Source organism: Eretmochelys imbricata, chromosome 7 (genome assembly GCF_965152235.1).
Source record: "Eretmochelys imbricata isolate rEreImb1 chromosome 7, rEreImb1.hap1, whole genome shotgun sequence".
NCBI lineage: Eukaryota > Metazoa > Chordata > Testudines > Cheloniidae > Eretmochelys > Eretmochelys imbricata.
The window spans coordinates 32,654,015-32,666,183 of NC_135578.1; the positions used below are offsets into that span (position 1 = coordinate 32,654,015).

Here is a 12,169-nt window from a genome sequence, read left to right on the forward strand (position 1 = left end):
TAAAACAACAACAGAGTAGCCACACAACCTCCATATAATACATTTGGATCCTTAGTGACTGAACAGAGATCTTTATAAAACAAGCTTCCAATAATCCTTTTAAAATGAGCGTTTCAATTGAACCAAAATAGCTCTTGTATTTTCCTTGTTCCTTCAATGAATATTTGTTATAGATTAATTCTGTCCCTACTGAATCAGGACTTCTATATAGCACTTCACTAATGAAAGCCACTGGTTAAAATTTTTAAGACTTAGGAGCCCAAGTCCCATTTTTAGAAGTCACTCAAGTGTTTAAGTCCCATTTACTTGGAAAGACAGTTAACTGCCGGAGTCATTTTTGAAAATGGGACTTGGGCCTCAATTGAAAATGTTACCCTGATCCTGTGATCACATCACAGTGCTCACATGTGTAAAGGGTGAAAATCCTGAACCCACTGAAATCAACAGGAGTTTTGCCACTGAGTCAGTCTGATTACTTACATATATATGTACATGTTGCAGTGTTTGCAGGATCAGAGCTGAAAAGAACAGATTCCTTAATAAACCTCAGAATATAAACATCAAAGCTTGTTAACTTGTGCTATTTGCTCTAAGCAGAAATCCCTGACATCGGAGATCCAGTTCAAAGAGTCATTGAAAACTGATAATTGGAAGGTTGTTGTTCTGAAGTTAAGAAATCTTTTGATTATTAGAAACACCACCAATTATTTCCACTTTATAAGAGGACTTTTCTGTGTGAATACCTATTAAATGTAAGATTCCGCTTTCAGATAGAGTACTTTGAACAATTATAAAGGATAGAAACCTTTGAGTCAATTATCCTATTTCATATAACCTTGAGTTACAGTATTGAACAGATTATAAAAAAAAAACACACCTATAATTATATTGGTTCTCAAAACATCAGGATATCCTATGATCTTCATTTCAAATTCAACTGGCAGCATCTCTATATTCTGCTTAATTAGGCAGAACTCAAATCAGTGATTGTGACAATCACCTATACCAAGTTCATTATTCATAACCAAATTTTCATTGTTTATTTACTAGATTTCCAATATCAATAATGGTTTTTAGAAAACAAAAATCTGTTTGAATCAAAAATTTATACTGCAAAGAGGAAATTTCACCCAAAACGTCAACCCACTGACATATAAAAACACTTGGGAAATCTTCATATTACCCCTGGCAGTTCCCCCATTCCACCAACATTCTTTTAAATCTCCGATTAAATCTTCTTTTTTTGTTACACAATATTACAAATTTTGTCTATTTTGCTTTTAAAAAGAATCTGTCACAATACTTTATCAAATCTATACATTTCCATTTGTTTTCACCTGATTTTTTCCAAGATCTACTTTAGACACCGTTAAGTAAAACAATCTATAAAGCATTATTTTAGTCAAGATCACTCATCAATATGCAAAATATAATACTAAGTTTGACATGTAAAAGACTTAGCCTCACAGATTCCGAGAGTTTAAGGCTGGAAGGGACCATTAGTCTATCACAGCCCATTAAATTTCACCCAGTTACCCCTGTGTTGACCCCAACAACTTGTATTAAGCTTTAAACCCTTTATGTGTTTACTACTTGATTAGACTTTATCATCACTTTCTTGAAACACAAATTTTTCCAGAAGAATCTTGTGAGCCCATGTTTCTAGATTTTAATTTTGCATCCTTTAGAAGGGTTAATTTGACCTGAGAGAGTGCTCAGTGGGCCAGATTTAGCATTAATGTTCAAGTCAAAATCCCCATATACCTCAATGAAGATTTCTGCTTAAAAACGATTGTATAGCATGAAGAAGTCACATCAGCGAATATATTTTTATATATCAAGTTGACTTCAGTAATAAGAGTAGAACTATCATAGAAAACATTGCCTGATGTCAAGACAGTAACAAATAAACTAGTCTAACTTTGATGTTATTTCTTCCTTATTCTTATTGGCTGGACAGATATTTATGAACATTTTCATTTTTTTAAAGTACTTCTAATTGAACCTTTGATTTTCTTTATTCCTGTAACTAATTAACTTTCTTTTTAGGTGAATGATCTCCCTACTGAAATAATGAATGATATCCCTTCAGCATAATCATTTTGGGTCAGATTCAGATATCGGAACTCAGACTGAATAATACTTTAAGCCATAGGTAGGACCAATTAAAGTCAATGGGACTACTTATTGAGTAAAAGGCTTCTAAAGGTGACAGTGGCCATCAGAATCTATCCCTTACTACAGTAGTTAGGATCACAAGTCAATGGGACTTGTTTTCTAAATAAATTATTCATTACATATTTTTAATATAAACACTAAAGAGTACTAAATATTAAGAAAAATCAAATAAACATTTTGTTTATCTCACAAAGAAAAATTTTACCCAGTATTCAGGCTTCTATCCTTTTAGGGGGTTTAAAAAAAAAAGCATAAATACACACTTTAAACCAAACTACCCTTCAGTTACTGCTAAACAGAATAGAAATTTCCCATTTTCACATGAACTCTTTTTTCTGGGCCCCATAAATACATTTTAATGAATCATTAAAAACCAGTTCCATTGACCAGAATTCACCATTGCATAAGTTGCACAAGTTCTTAAATATTTTGTAGCATCAGTTTATTGGTAATATGAGATTACAGAATGAAACCTTGAGGAAAACCTTTAAGTGTACTTTAGCATATGGACTCCACAATGTATACAGATACTGTATTGGGACCAAGACTCATTCATGAAATTGACGTGTTTGGAAGAAAGCGACCCATGGAGCCTAATCCTGTGTATGACTAGACAGTTGTCTTGGTTTTGTTTTGCAAGATGTAACATTTCTCCCTCTTTACCGTCAGCACCTTAAATCAGGTTAAGCTTCCCCATCTGCACTAAACATCAAAATACTCCAGAGGCATTTGGGAAGCCATTTATACTACTTTGCTTTTTGTTTTTGTATTATATCCAATCATTTGACTGTTCTATAGAACCATTTCATACCCAAGCAGAATGGATCTATTGCTTCAGAGAGATGAATGTTTAAATGACAAGTATAGTATAAAACAAAACTCGAAAGACTTTGTATTTCTTGGTCTAAGTCTGCATGGTTCATAGGAAAGGGAGCACCATTTCTTTTAATGTCAGTTCTAGATATTGCCAGATTTGAAAAAGCAGCCAGAGTAGTTTTGTAAGTCTTCAGTACAGGGTTAGGTAGGAGTAACACAGAACTACCAATTCACTTGTGTGAAATCCACCAGTATTAACTTACATAGCTCAGACACCGTTTGATGATAGATCTGAAGTGCTTTAACCCCAGTAAGTTGTTAAGCAAGGTACCCATTTTTGGTGTTCCAAAACACCAGAGACATTTCTTTTTATAGCTATGTTTTTGAGACAGCCAGTTCTACCACCTGTTTTCTTTCCCCTTCTTTAACTCTGGGAACACACATCTTTGGTGTGAAAAATAGATTTGAACCACATTTAGATGCAGCATCACTACTTGATAATGTGGAAGGCACAGGAAGAGAAGAACTTGGATACTTTGATACAGTTGTCGGTACGCAAAGAAATTCAACTCAAGAGAATATTAGCCTTTTAGGCTTTATCTGGTACTACAGGACGCATCTCCTAGTTAGGAGTTTAACCAATTTATTAGGTCAGGATAAAACTCTGGAGTCATACAGCTTGGCCACCACCCATTGGAGAAACTGCCTACACAGTTTTTAGTGACTAGTTTATAGTTTTTCAAAACAACCCTTTGTTGCACGGAAAATTACATCAAAACTGAGATTGAATATATATTGATTTCTATACCTTTGGGATGACTAAATTTTAAGTAACCATTTGAAGATATATGTATATCAAATCACGCTCCTCAAATTTTAGCAACCAAGTTAATATGTGAAAATCCTGAACCACATAGTATTAAATACACTGCAGTTTCATTAATGTGGAAACAAACATACTCAGATCATGTTTAACAGGTTAATAGATTCTGCCCAACTGTCATATTTTAGACAGCATTCTATCTGTCCAAATTTTGACCGCATTTCTTAGTACTGATTCCACAATGGCTCAGTTATTTCAGGAAATAATCCCCCATTTTGACAGTAAATTAGCTTAGTCAACCACCATTACAAAGTTTCATATGTATTTTTTATTATTAAAAGTGAAGTAGATTATTTAAAAAAATAAATCTTTATTTGGAAGAAAATAGGACAGTTAAAAAGAAAACCGACTGCTGTAACATGAAAAGACAATACCTTCAAATATAAAGTTAATACACACATGGTGATTACTGCTGTAAAAAAAAAAAGGTTAAGATACATATATACACCACACTTAATGATATATTACACTTATTTAAAACAACATCCTGATCATTACTTACTGTTGATCCTTTGTCCCACATTCATTGAACTCTTTATGACCACAATATTGAACACTGGAGTTTCGTTTAGTTACGTTTGCATCAGGCCATTAATCCCATTAACTAAATGAACTAAAAAAATGGTTCACCCTCGGAATAATAATTACGTTGATTAAAAATTAGTCTGGATAAAACCAATTCCAGGTTATCCTATCCAGCAAGAAAGAGGACTTATAAAACTGCTCTAATGAATAGCAGGGCCAAAAGGAAATAATCTGAGCCATCATCAACCTCAGATATGTAAATTGACTAGGTCTTTAGAGAAAGCTAATGTCAGATAATCACTGAAGATAAAATACCAACCTTGGCTATGTAGCCTAAGTGAACCAGTGATTTCTTTTAAAATTTTTTTTTTAGCCTGAGGGACAGTGTTTAGTTAAAACTGGGGTTAAAATAGGATTCCTGTGAAATGCATGATCCTTTGCAGGAGTGGGACATGGTCCAAACAGGTTAACTTTACTCTCTCACCATGGGGAAAGAAGCTTCCAAGATTTTTTTTTAAGCAGTCATATGAACAGTGAACACTGCTTTAAAAGCTACGGTCAAATTTGCATGAACAGAAAAGTTAACACGAGGACAGGTCATTTTACCATCACCTCCACTCGTGGAACTCTTTTTAAACCCTTTGTTATACCATCGTTTACCCAACAACCAAGAAATGGTGAAATTTGCAGCCAATAAAAACTGGTCAGTCATGGTTCTAGATGAGAAAAAATGTTACAGATGAGATCTATGCACGCTCCTGCTGCCTAAACCCAGACAGCTGCTATATTAAAAAAAATCAGCAACTTTTAGCTACAATTTGGCTTCTCATGACCTCTCTCTCTATCTCCACTGCCCCAATTCATGATTTGATTTACTGTTCAAATTTCAGTGATCAGAGAGTTGGTTAAAAAATCTCCTTTTACCCATGTTAGCCAATTTACAGATTCATGGTGCAAGATATTTCAGATCACTGCTACCGTTGTGTGCACAAGCACCATTGCTCATGGACCAATCCAAACCACCGTGAGGTACCATTTAATTCAATGCACAATGACAACCACTTTTAGTTGTATTAAAACTTTTAAGTGATTTCAAGAGAGAGGAACAAAAGATATTCCCACTCTATGAACCTGATTCCTGTTAGTGCCAGTCTTAACATGGACAGCTTAAGCTGTGAACACTCTTCATGACAATACATACCTCCCTTAGCTCCATATAAGCCTTCTCCCACACCACAAGGCTGAGTATATTAAAGGGACACTGTCAAGTATTTCAGGGGGCTTGCAATATATGTTTTGCTTTGATAAAAGGGGTTGCAAAACCTGAATGGGAACGCTCCAGTTGTTGTATTTATGGAGTTCTGCAAAAACAGATGAGTGAAATATTTTGGCTTGATGATTTTCATTAAAAAAAAATTTCATTAGATGCCAGCTGTGTTAGAAAGTGGAAACCAGTACACAGCTGTAAGAGAAAAATCAAAGAGGTGCTTTCTAGTCTAGTTTCACTGTAAAGTAAAACAGCATTAATATAACTTCACACTGTTTAACTGTTGTAGTGGGTTCATCTTAAGTCTTAGGTCCAATAAATATATATATACTGTATTTATAAATATACACACACACCTCTTAAATATATGAAATATCTTGACAATGTCCCTTTAAGTGAAGTTAAGATAGGTGAAGCTGGTACTGAAGAATGCAATAACTTTGAAGTGTATGATAAACCCCCCAGAATGGAGTGAAGCTGCAGTGCAAAACCCATGTTTAACCATGTTTGCAATCAGGCAGGCTAGGATAGATTGTAAAGTCTTATGGCACACCCCTCCAGTCCCCAAGAGAAATGATCCTCTGCATGGTATGGTACACTCTTAAAAAGTACCAACCAAACGATACCAACTTGTTAACAACTGTAGCTGTTTAGGGCATTATAATTAGGCTTGTTATCTTAGCCTGATCCCATTAACTGGCCTTCATGACATCTATGAATTTTGCGCCTGCCAATAATAAATGGTTCAAATCCTTTTCTATCAATACAATTTGAGAACTTTTCATTTGCAGTGGTCATGTATTCATAAACTCATAATAATAAATAGCCAATCTTTAAGAAATCTAATGCATGGTGCATAGTTTAACCCAAACCCAATTAATACCACATTCTGCAACTAACGACATTTCTTAGCAAGCACACAATTAGACATTTGATGAACCATCAGATAAATAGAGGTCAAAAGTTCCCAGTTATCTTTTGCTTAGCATTAGAAATTCAGCTCCTTCTTTTAAACGCATATTCAAACCCTGTATATCAATACAAGGACTTTTTTGTTAAGTCTGTTAAAAATGGGTCCATCAATAGCTCTTCTATTTACCAAATAGCACTGGCAAGAAAGTTTATGATGTCAATGTTAATGGGTTGTTTTGTTTAAATACTCGTTTAACTTAAATGTCTTCATTTGAAGGAAAAAGTCCATGGTGCAGAACTGAATCAATACATCTACACAAAGGAGGACCCCATTTTGTAGGGCAAACTGACATCAAAGAAAGCCCCCCACAGGCACATTTCTGCTCAGCAGGCCCGCATGATCATTCCAGCCAACTGTGGATATTCAGAACAGCACTTCTAGGGATACACCGATCATCTGAATGCTTTTAGACTGGCAAGGAGGGCACACAGCATTTAACTCTGGCTTCCTTTTTAAAAGGCTCTGGAAACTTTAAACTGCAGGCATCGATTTATGGCAGGTGATGCAAAGACCGCTCAAGGCAGAAGAACAAGCTCTCTTTTTCCTGCACTGCTTTTTTGGCATCACACTGGCAAACGGTTTCCATTTCTTTACTGTCTCATCTGATCACCACGAAGCACACTAGGTATAACGGATCATGCACCAAGAAGCCTTTTTACTTTACTTTATAGGGAAGCACATCTGGAAAAAAGGCTAAAAATAGCTGGTTTTATGAACCCACCCCACCCCTCCGCCAAAGCCACCAGGCACATGTTGCTTAAGTTACTTTAAATCCCAGGCCAATCCCCACCCAGACCGAAGAATATGTTAGTCAAGAATGCTAGGATCAGCGATCAGGCTGTATTATGGATAAAAGGGATTTTCCCTCTTTCCCAGCTCAGCGGTTTATGCCGCCATCCCCATGCTGCTCTTATCCCCTTTACACCTCTATGTTACCGGTAGCCGGAGAGAAATTATTTAAAAAAAAAGTTATATTACCAACTCTGAGGCTCTTGAATTTTAATAGGGAGGGAAGGGGAGGGCGGGGTGAAGTGACCTGAAGAGACTAATTCCAAGTCCAGAGCCAGACTCCAGAAGGAGAGTTGTGGGGGACAGAGGGACAGAAATACTGCCACCTGGAAAAGAAAACTGCACAAGGGTTTGCACACACCACCCCTCCCTCCAAGAGTCCCACAGGTTCAAGCAGCATCACTAGTACACATCGCTTATTCTTTTCTTTGTAGGTTCTTACACCACACTCGTCACCAAGCTGCAGTAAGCAATGTGACCAATTGTTTACGATACCAGCTGTTCAATTTGCTATCATGTAGGTGCCTGTTTATCCCTTATTAAGAAGGGGCAACGCCCCATCTCCTGGTATAACCATCTTCTACTGATCCAAGGCGAATCAGGGGTGTTCCCCTGAGCTGCCAGGCCCTCCCTAGCCATGGATTAAGACTTTCATACCAATAGCCTAAAACAGGAATGAAGAGCCTTTCTGCTCAGCAATTCTTGTGGCACTTCTGGGCTATTCCTCCCACCAACCAGAGACCAAAACACTTACCCCACTGGCCTCTGCTCTCCATACACCCCCTGCCCAAACCCAGGCTCCCTGCCTCTGTGGTCCAGCCACCCGCCACTCGCAGCCTGGATTGTGGGGGGCATCCATACGCACGTTATACCAAGGGCAAGGGGGGGCAAGTCCCACGCAGCTGTCACCTATGGGAGAAAACGGTCTTCTTCCTCTTCGCCTCACTCCTTCCCTGCCCTTGTCTCACTCTGTCCATCTCACTTTCTTTCAAACTCCCTCTATTGCTCCCTCACCCTCTTCTTTCACTTTTCCTCTACCTCCTTTTCTCACTCCCCTCTTCTGTGCTTCTCTCCCCTCCCCATGCTGGCTCTGCTCACTGTCTCTCCTCTGTCCCTTGCAGCTGCCTCTAGCCTCTTTCCACCCCCAGCCCTCCCTCCTTCCCTCCTCTCTGGCTCTCTCCTTCCTCTCTCAGCAGCCTGCCCCACAACACCTCTCCTCCCTCTCCTTATATAACCCCAGCTGTGGCCGCAGCACCTCCCAAAAGGGAACCGAATCGGGACAATTCCTCCGCCAGCCAGAGGGAACAAAAATAGTCCCTCTCTCCTTTATCTCCCCATAAGCATGATCCCCCCCAAAAACAATACATTCCCCCCACTCTACGGGAAGCAGGCGGTGAATCAAGGCAGAGACGGGTAGAAGCTGCTTGTGGATAAATCAGATTTCATATCCCTTTTGAACACGGTTTGCAGAGAAGGTTCTGGAAAGTTCCCTCACGCGGGGGGGGGGGGAGGGGGATGGCGATGTGGGAGCGTAAATACTGCCCGAAATAAGCACTAAATATTATCCAGCCAAAGGAACAGGGGATGAAGCACATTGGGGGGAGGGGAGGGGAAGGGGTTGGGATGGGGAGCCAGGATGTCCCCCAGAGGTGTGGGGGAGGAATAGGAGAGAAAAACAAGGCTGTCCCTTTGGGGTCTATTTTAGATACTTATATGGCAGCCCTCACTAGTGTGTGAAGTGCCCGGATACTACAATGTATTTAGCCTCACAGCCTCCCTGTGGTGCAGGGCAATGCCCTCACTCCCTCTGTCTGGATGGGGAAACTGAGGCACAGCATGGCTAAGTCAGGGGTTCTCAACTTTTTTCTTTCTGAGGCCCCCCAAACACGCTATAAAACCCCCACAGCCCACCTGTGCCACAACTGGTTTTCTGCTTATAAAAGCTACGGCCGGTGTTAAGGGGTAGAAAGCAGGGCAATTGCCTGGGGCCCCATGCCACAGGGGCCCCCATGAAACTAAGGTGCTCAGGCTTTGGCTTCAGCCCCAGGTGGTGGGGCTTCAGCTTTCTGCCCTGGGCCCCAGTGAGTCTAACACTGGCCCCGCTTGGGGGGCCCCCTGAAACATGTTCAAGGCCCCTGGACCCCTAATTGAGAACAACTGGGCTAACTGACTCACCTAGGATCACAAGGAGTCTGTGGAGGAGCAGGGCGGGTCTCAGCTGGCATGGGGCCAGCCTGGCTGGGGCCGCGGTGGGCAAACGGAGCTTCATCCCCACATCTGTTGTCCCAGTTGCCCTAATTAGGGGATACAAAATAAACCCTATCATGGGAGAGACGGGGGTGGGATATTTGTCCCAGCCTCCCCCCACCCCGCGCCCTACTTCCCGCAGGGGGGGTAAAGACAAATCCCTCCCAGGACTGGGGGCAGGGGAGGTAATTGGGGTGTGTGTGTGTGTGTGTGGGGGGGGGGAATATTATCCCAGCCCCTGGCAGAGTGAGAGGGGGTGTTGGTAAATATTGCCCCAGCCAGGAATGTATGTGGGGGGGTAATTTTGGTTTTGGGGCCAGGTACCATCCCAGGCTCTGGCAGGGCAAGGGGAGCACCCAGCCCTTCATGGGGAGGGCGAGGTGCATGTTGGTGTTTAACCTTTAATGGTTTGTGTTTACAGCGGGGAGGGGGGGCAGGGCCGGGGCGGAGGGATATCTGCGCATGAAGTCGCATCACTGCAGAGGAGGAGGGAGCCACCCGTGCAGGACGTGACTGGGGGAGGGGAAGGGACCGAGAGCTGAGTGCAGTCACAGTCTGTGGTTAGGATAGGTGGGTGGGAGCCAGCCTTGGGCAACCAACGCCCCCCACCCCCCGAACACAACGCACCACAACAACCCCCGCCTGACACCCCCCAGTACACAACGCACCACAACAACCCCCGCCACACAGCACAGCCACTGTACACAACACACCACCACAACCCCTGCCTGACACCCCCCCAGTACACACCGCACCACAACAACCCCTGCCACACAGCACAGCCACTGTACACAACACACCACCACAACCCCTGCCTGACACCCCCCCAGTACACACCGCACCACAACAACCCCTGCCACACAGCACAGCCACTGTACACAACACACCACCACAACCCCCGCCTGACACCCCCCCAGTACACAATGCACCACAACAACCCCCGCCACACAGCACAGCCACTGTACACAACACACCACAACAACCCCCGCCTGACACCCCCCCAGTACACAACGCACCACAACAACCCCCACCACACAGCACAGCCACTGTACACAACACACCACAACCCCTGCCTGACACCCCCAGTACACAACGCACCACAACAACCCCCGCCACACAGCACAGCCACTGTACACAACACACCACAACAACCCCTGCCTGACACCCCCCAGTACACAACGCACCACAACAACCCCCACCACACAGCACAGCCACTGTACACAACACACCACAACAACCCCTGCCTGACACCCCCAGTACACAACGCACCACAACAACCCCCGCCACACAGCACAGCCACTGTACACAACACACCACAACAACCCCTGCCTGACACCCCCCAGTACACAACGCACCACAATAACCCCCACCACACAGCACAGCCACTGTACACAACACACCACAACAACCCCTGCCTGACACCCCCAGTACACAACGCACCACAACAACCCCCACCACACAGCACAGCCACTGTACACAACACACCACAACAACCCCTGCCTGACACCCCCCAGTACACAACGCACCACAATAACCCCCACCACACAGCACAGCCACTGTACACAACACACCACAACAACCCCTGCCTGACACCCCCCAGTACACAACGCACCACAACAACCCCCACCACACAGCACAGCCACTGTACACAACACACCACAACAACCCCTGCCTGACACCCCCAGTACACAACGCACCACAACAACCCCCGCCACACAGCACAGCCACTGTACACAACACACCACAACAACCCCTGCCTGACACCCCCCAGTACACAACGCATAACAACTCCCCCACCCGACACAGCACAGCCCCCATACATAATGCATCTCAACAACCCCACCACCTGACATAAAACACCTCCTGTATACGACGCACCACAGCAACCCCACTGCCTCTGCACGCAGTGCACTACAACAGCCCCTGCCTGACACAGCACGGCGCCTGTACACAATGCACCACAACAACTTTGCTGCCTCACACACAGGGATGCCCGAACATAAAACAATGCCCCTGCTGCCTCACACAGAACGACACCTCATACGCAACACACCACAATGACTATGGCGCCTCACATGGTACAAACTACTCTGTATACAATGCACCACAAGAGCCTGTTGCCTTACACGCAGCACAACCCCCCTGCACACAATGATCCTGCCGCGCCGCCTCACACACAACAACCCGGCTGCCTCACATAGAACACCCCTGTACACAACATGCCACAAGAACCCTGCAACCTCACATAGCACAACCTCCGTAAACTAGGAACCACAACAACCCCACTGCCTCACACACAGCACAAGCCTCTCTGTGCATAACACCCTGCAACAACCCCGCCACCTCTCACACAGCCCCCATCACAACACACCACACCTTGCCACCTCATACACAGCACCCTCTGTAAACACACACCACAGCAACTCCTGATGCATCAGACTGCATACCACAATGACCCCATCTACACACACAAAACCCATCTGCCCTCTTG

General features: G+C 43.3%; 1 protein-coding gene across 1 annotated transcript in view; it reads right to left on the reverse strand.

The window, feature by feature from the left end:
* Window positions 1-9,216: 9,216 nt before the first annotated feature.
* The window catches only part of FRMD8 (FERM domain containing 8), a 40,676-nt gene continuing 37,723 nt past the window's right edge, over window positions 9,217-12,169 (reverse strand). The window contains exon 11 of the mRNA XM_077821301.1: window positions 9,217-9,725. Coding sequence (XP_077677427.1) covers window positions 9,697-9,725 — 29 coding nt within the window. The 3' untranslated portion in view covers window positions 9,217-9,696. The remainder of the gene's footprint in view (window positions 9,726-12,169) is intronic.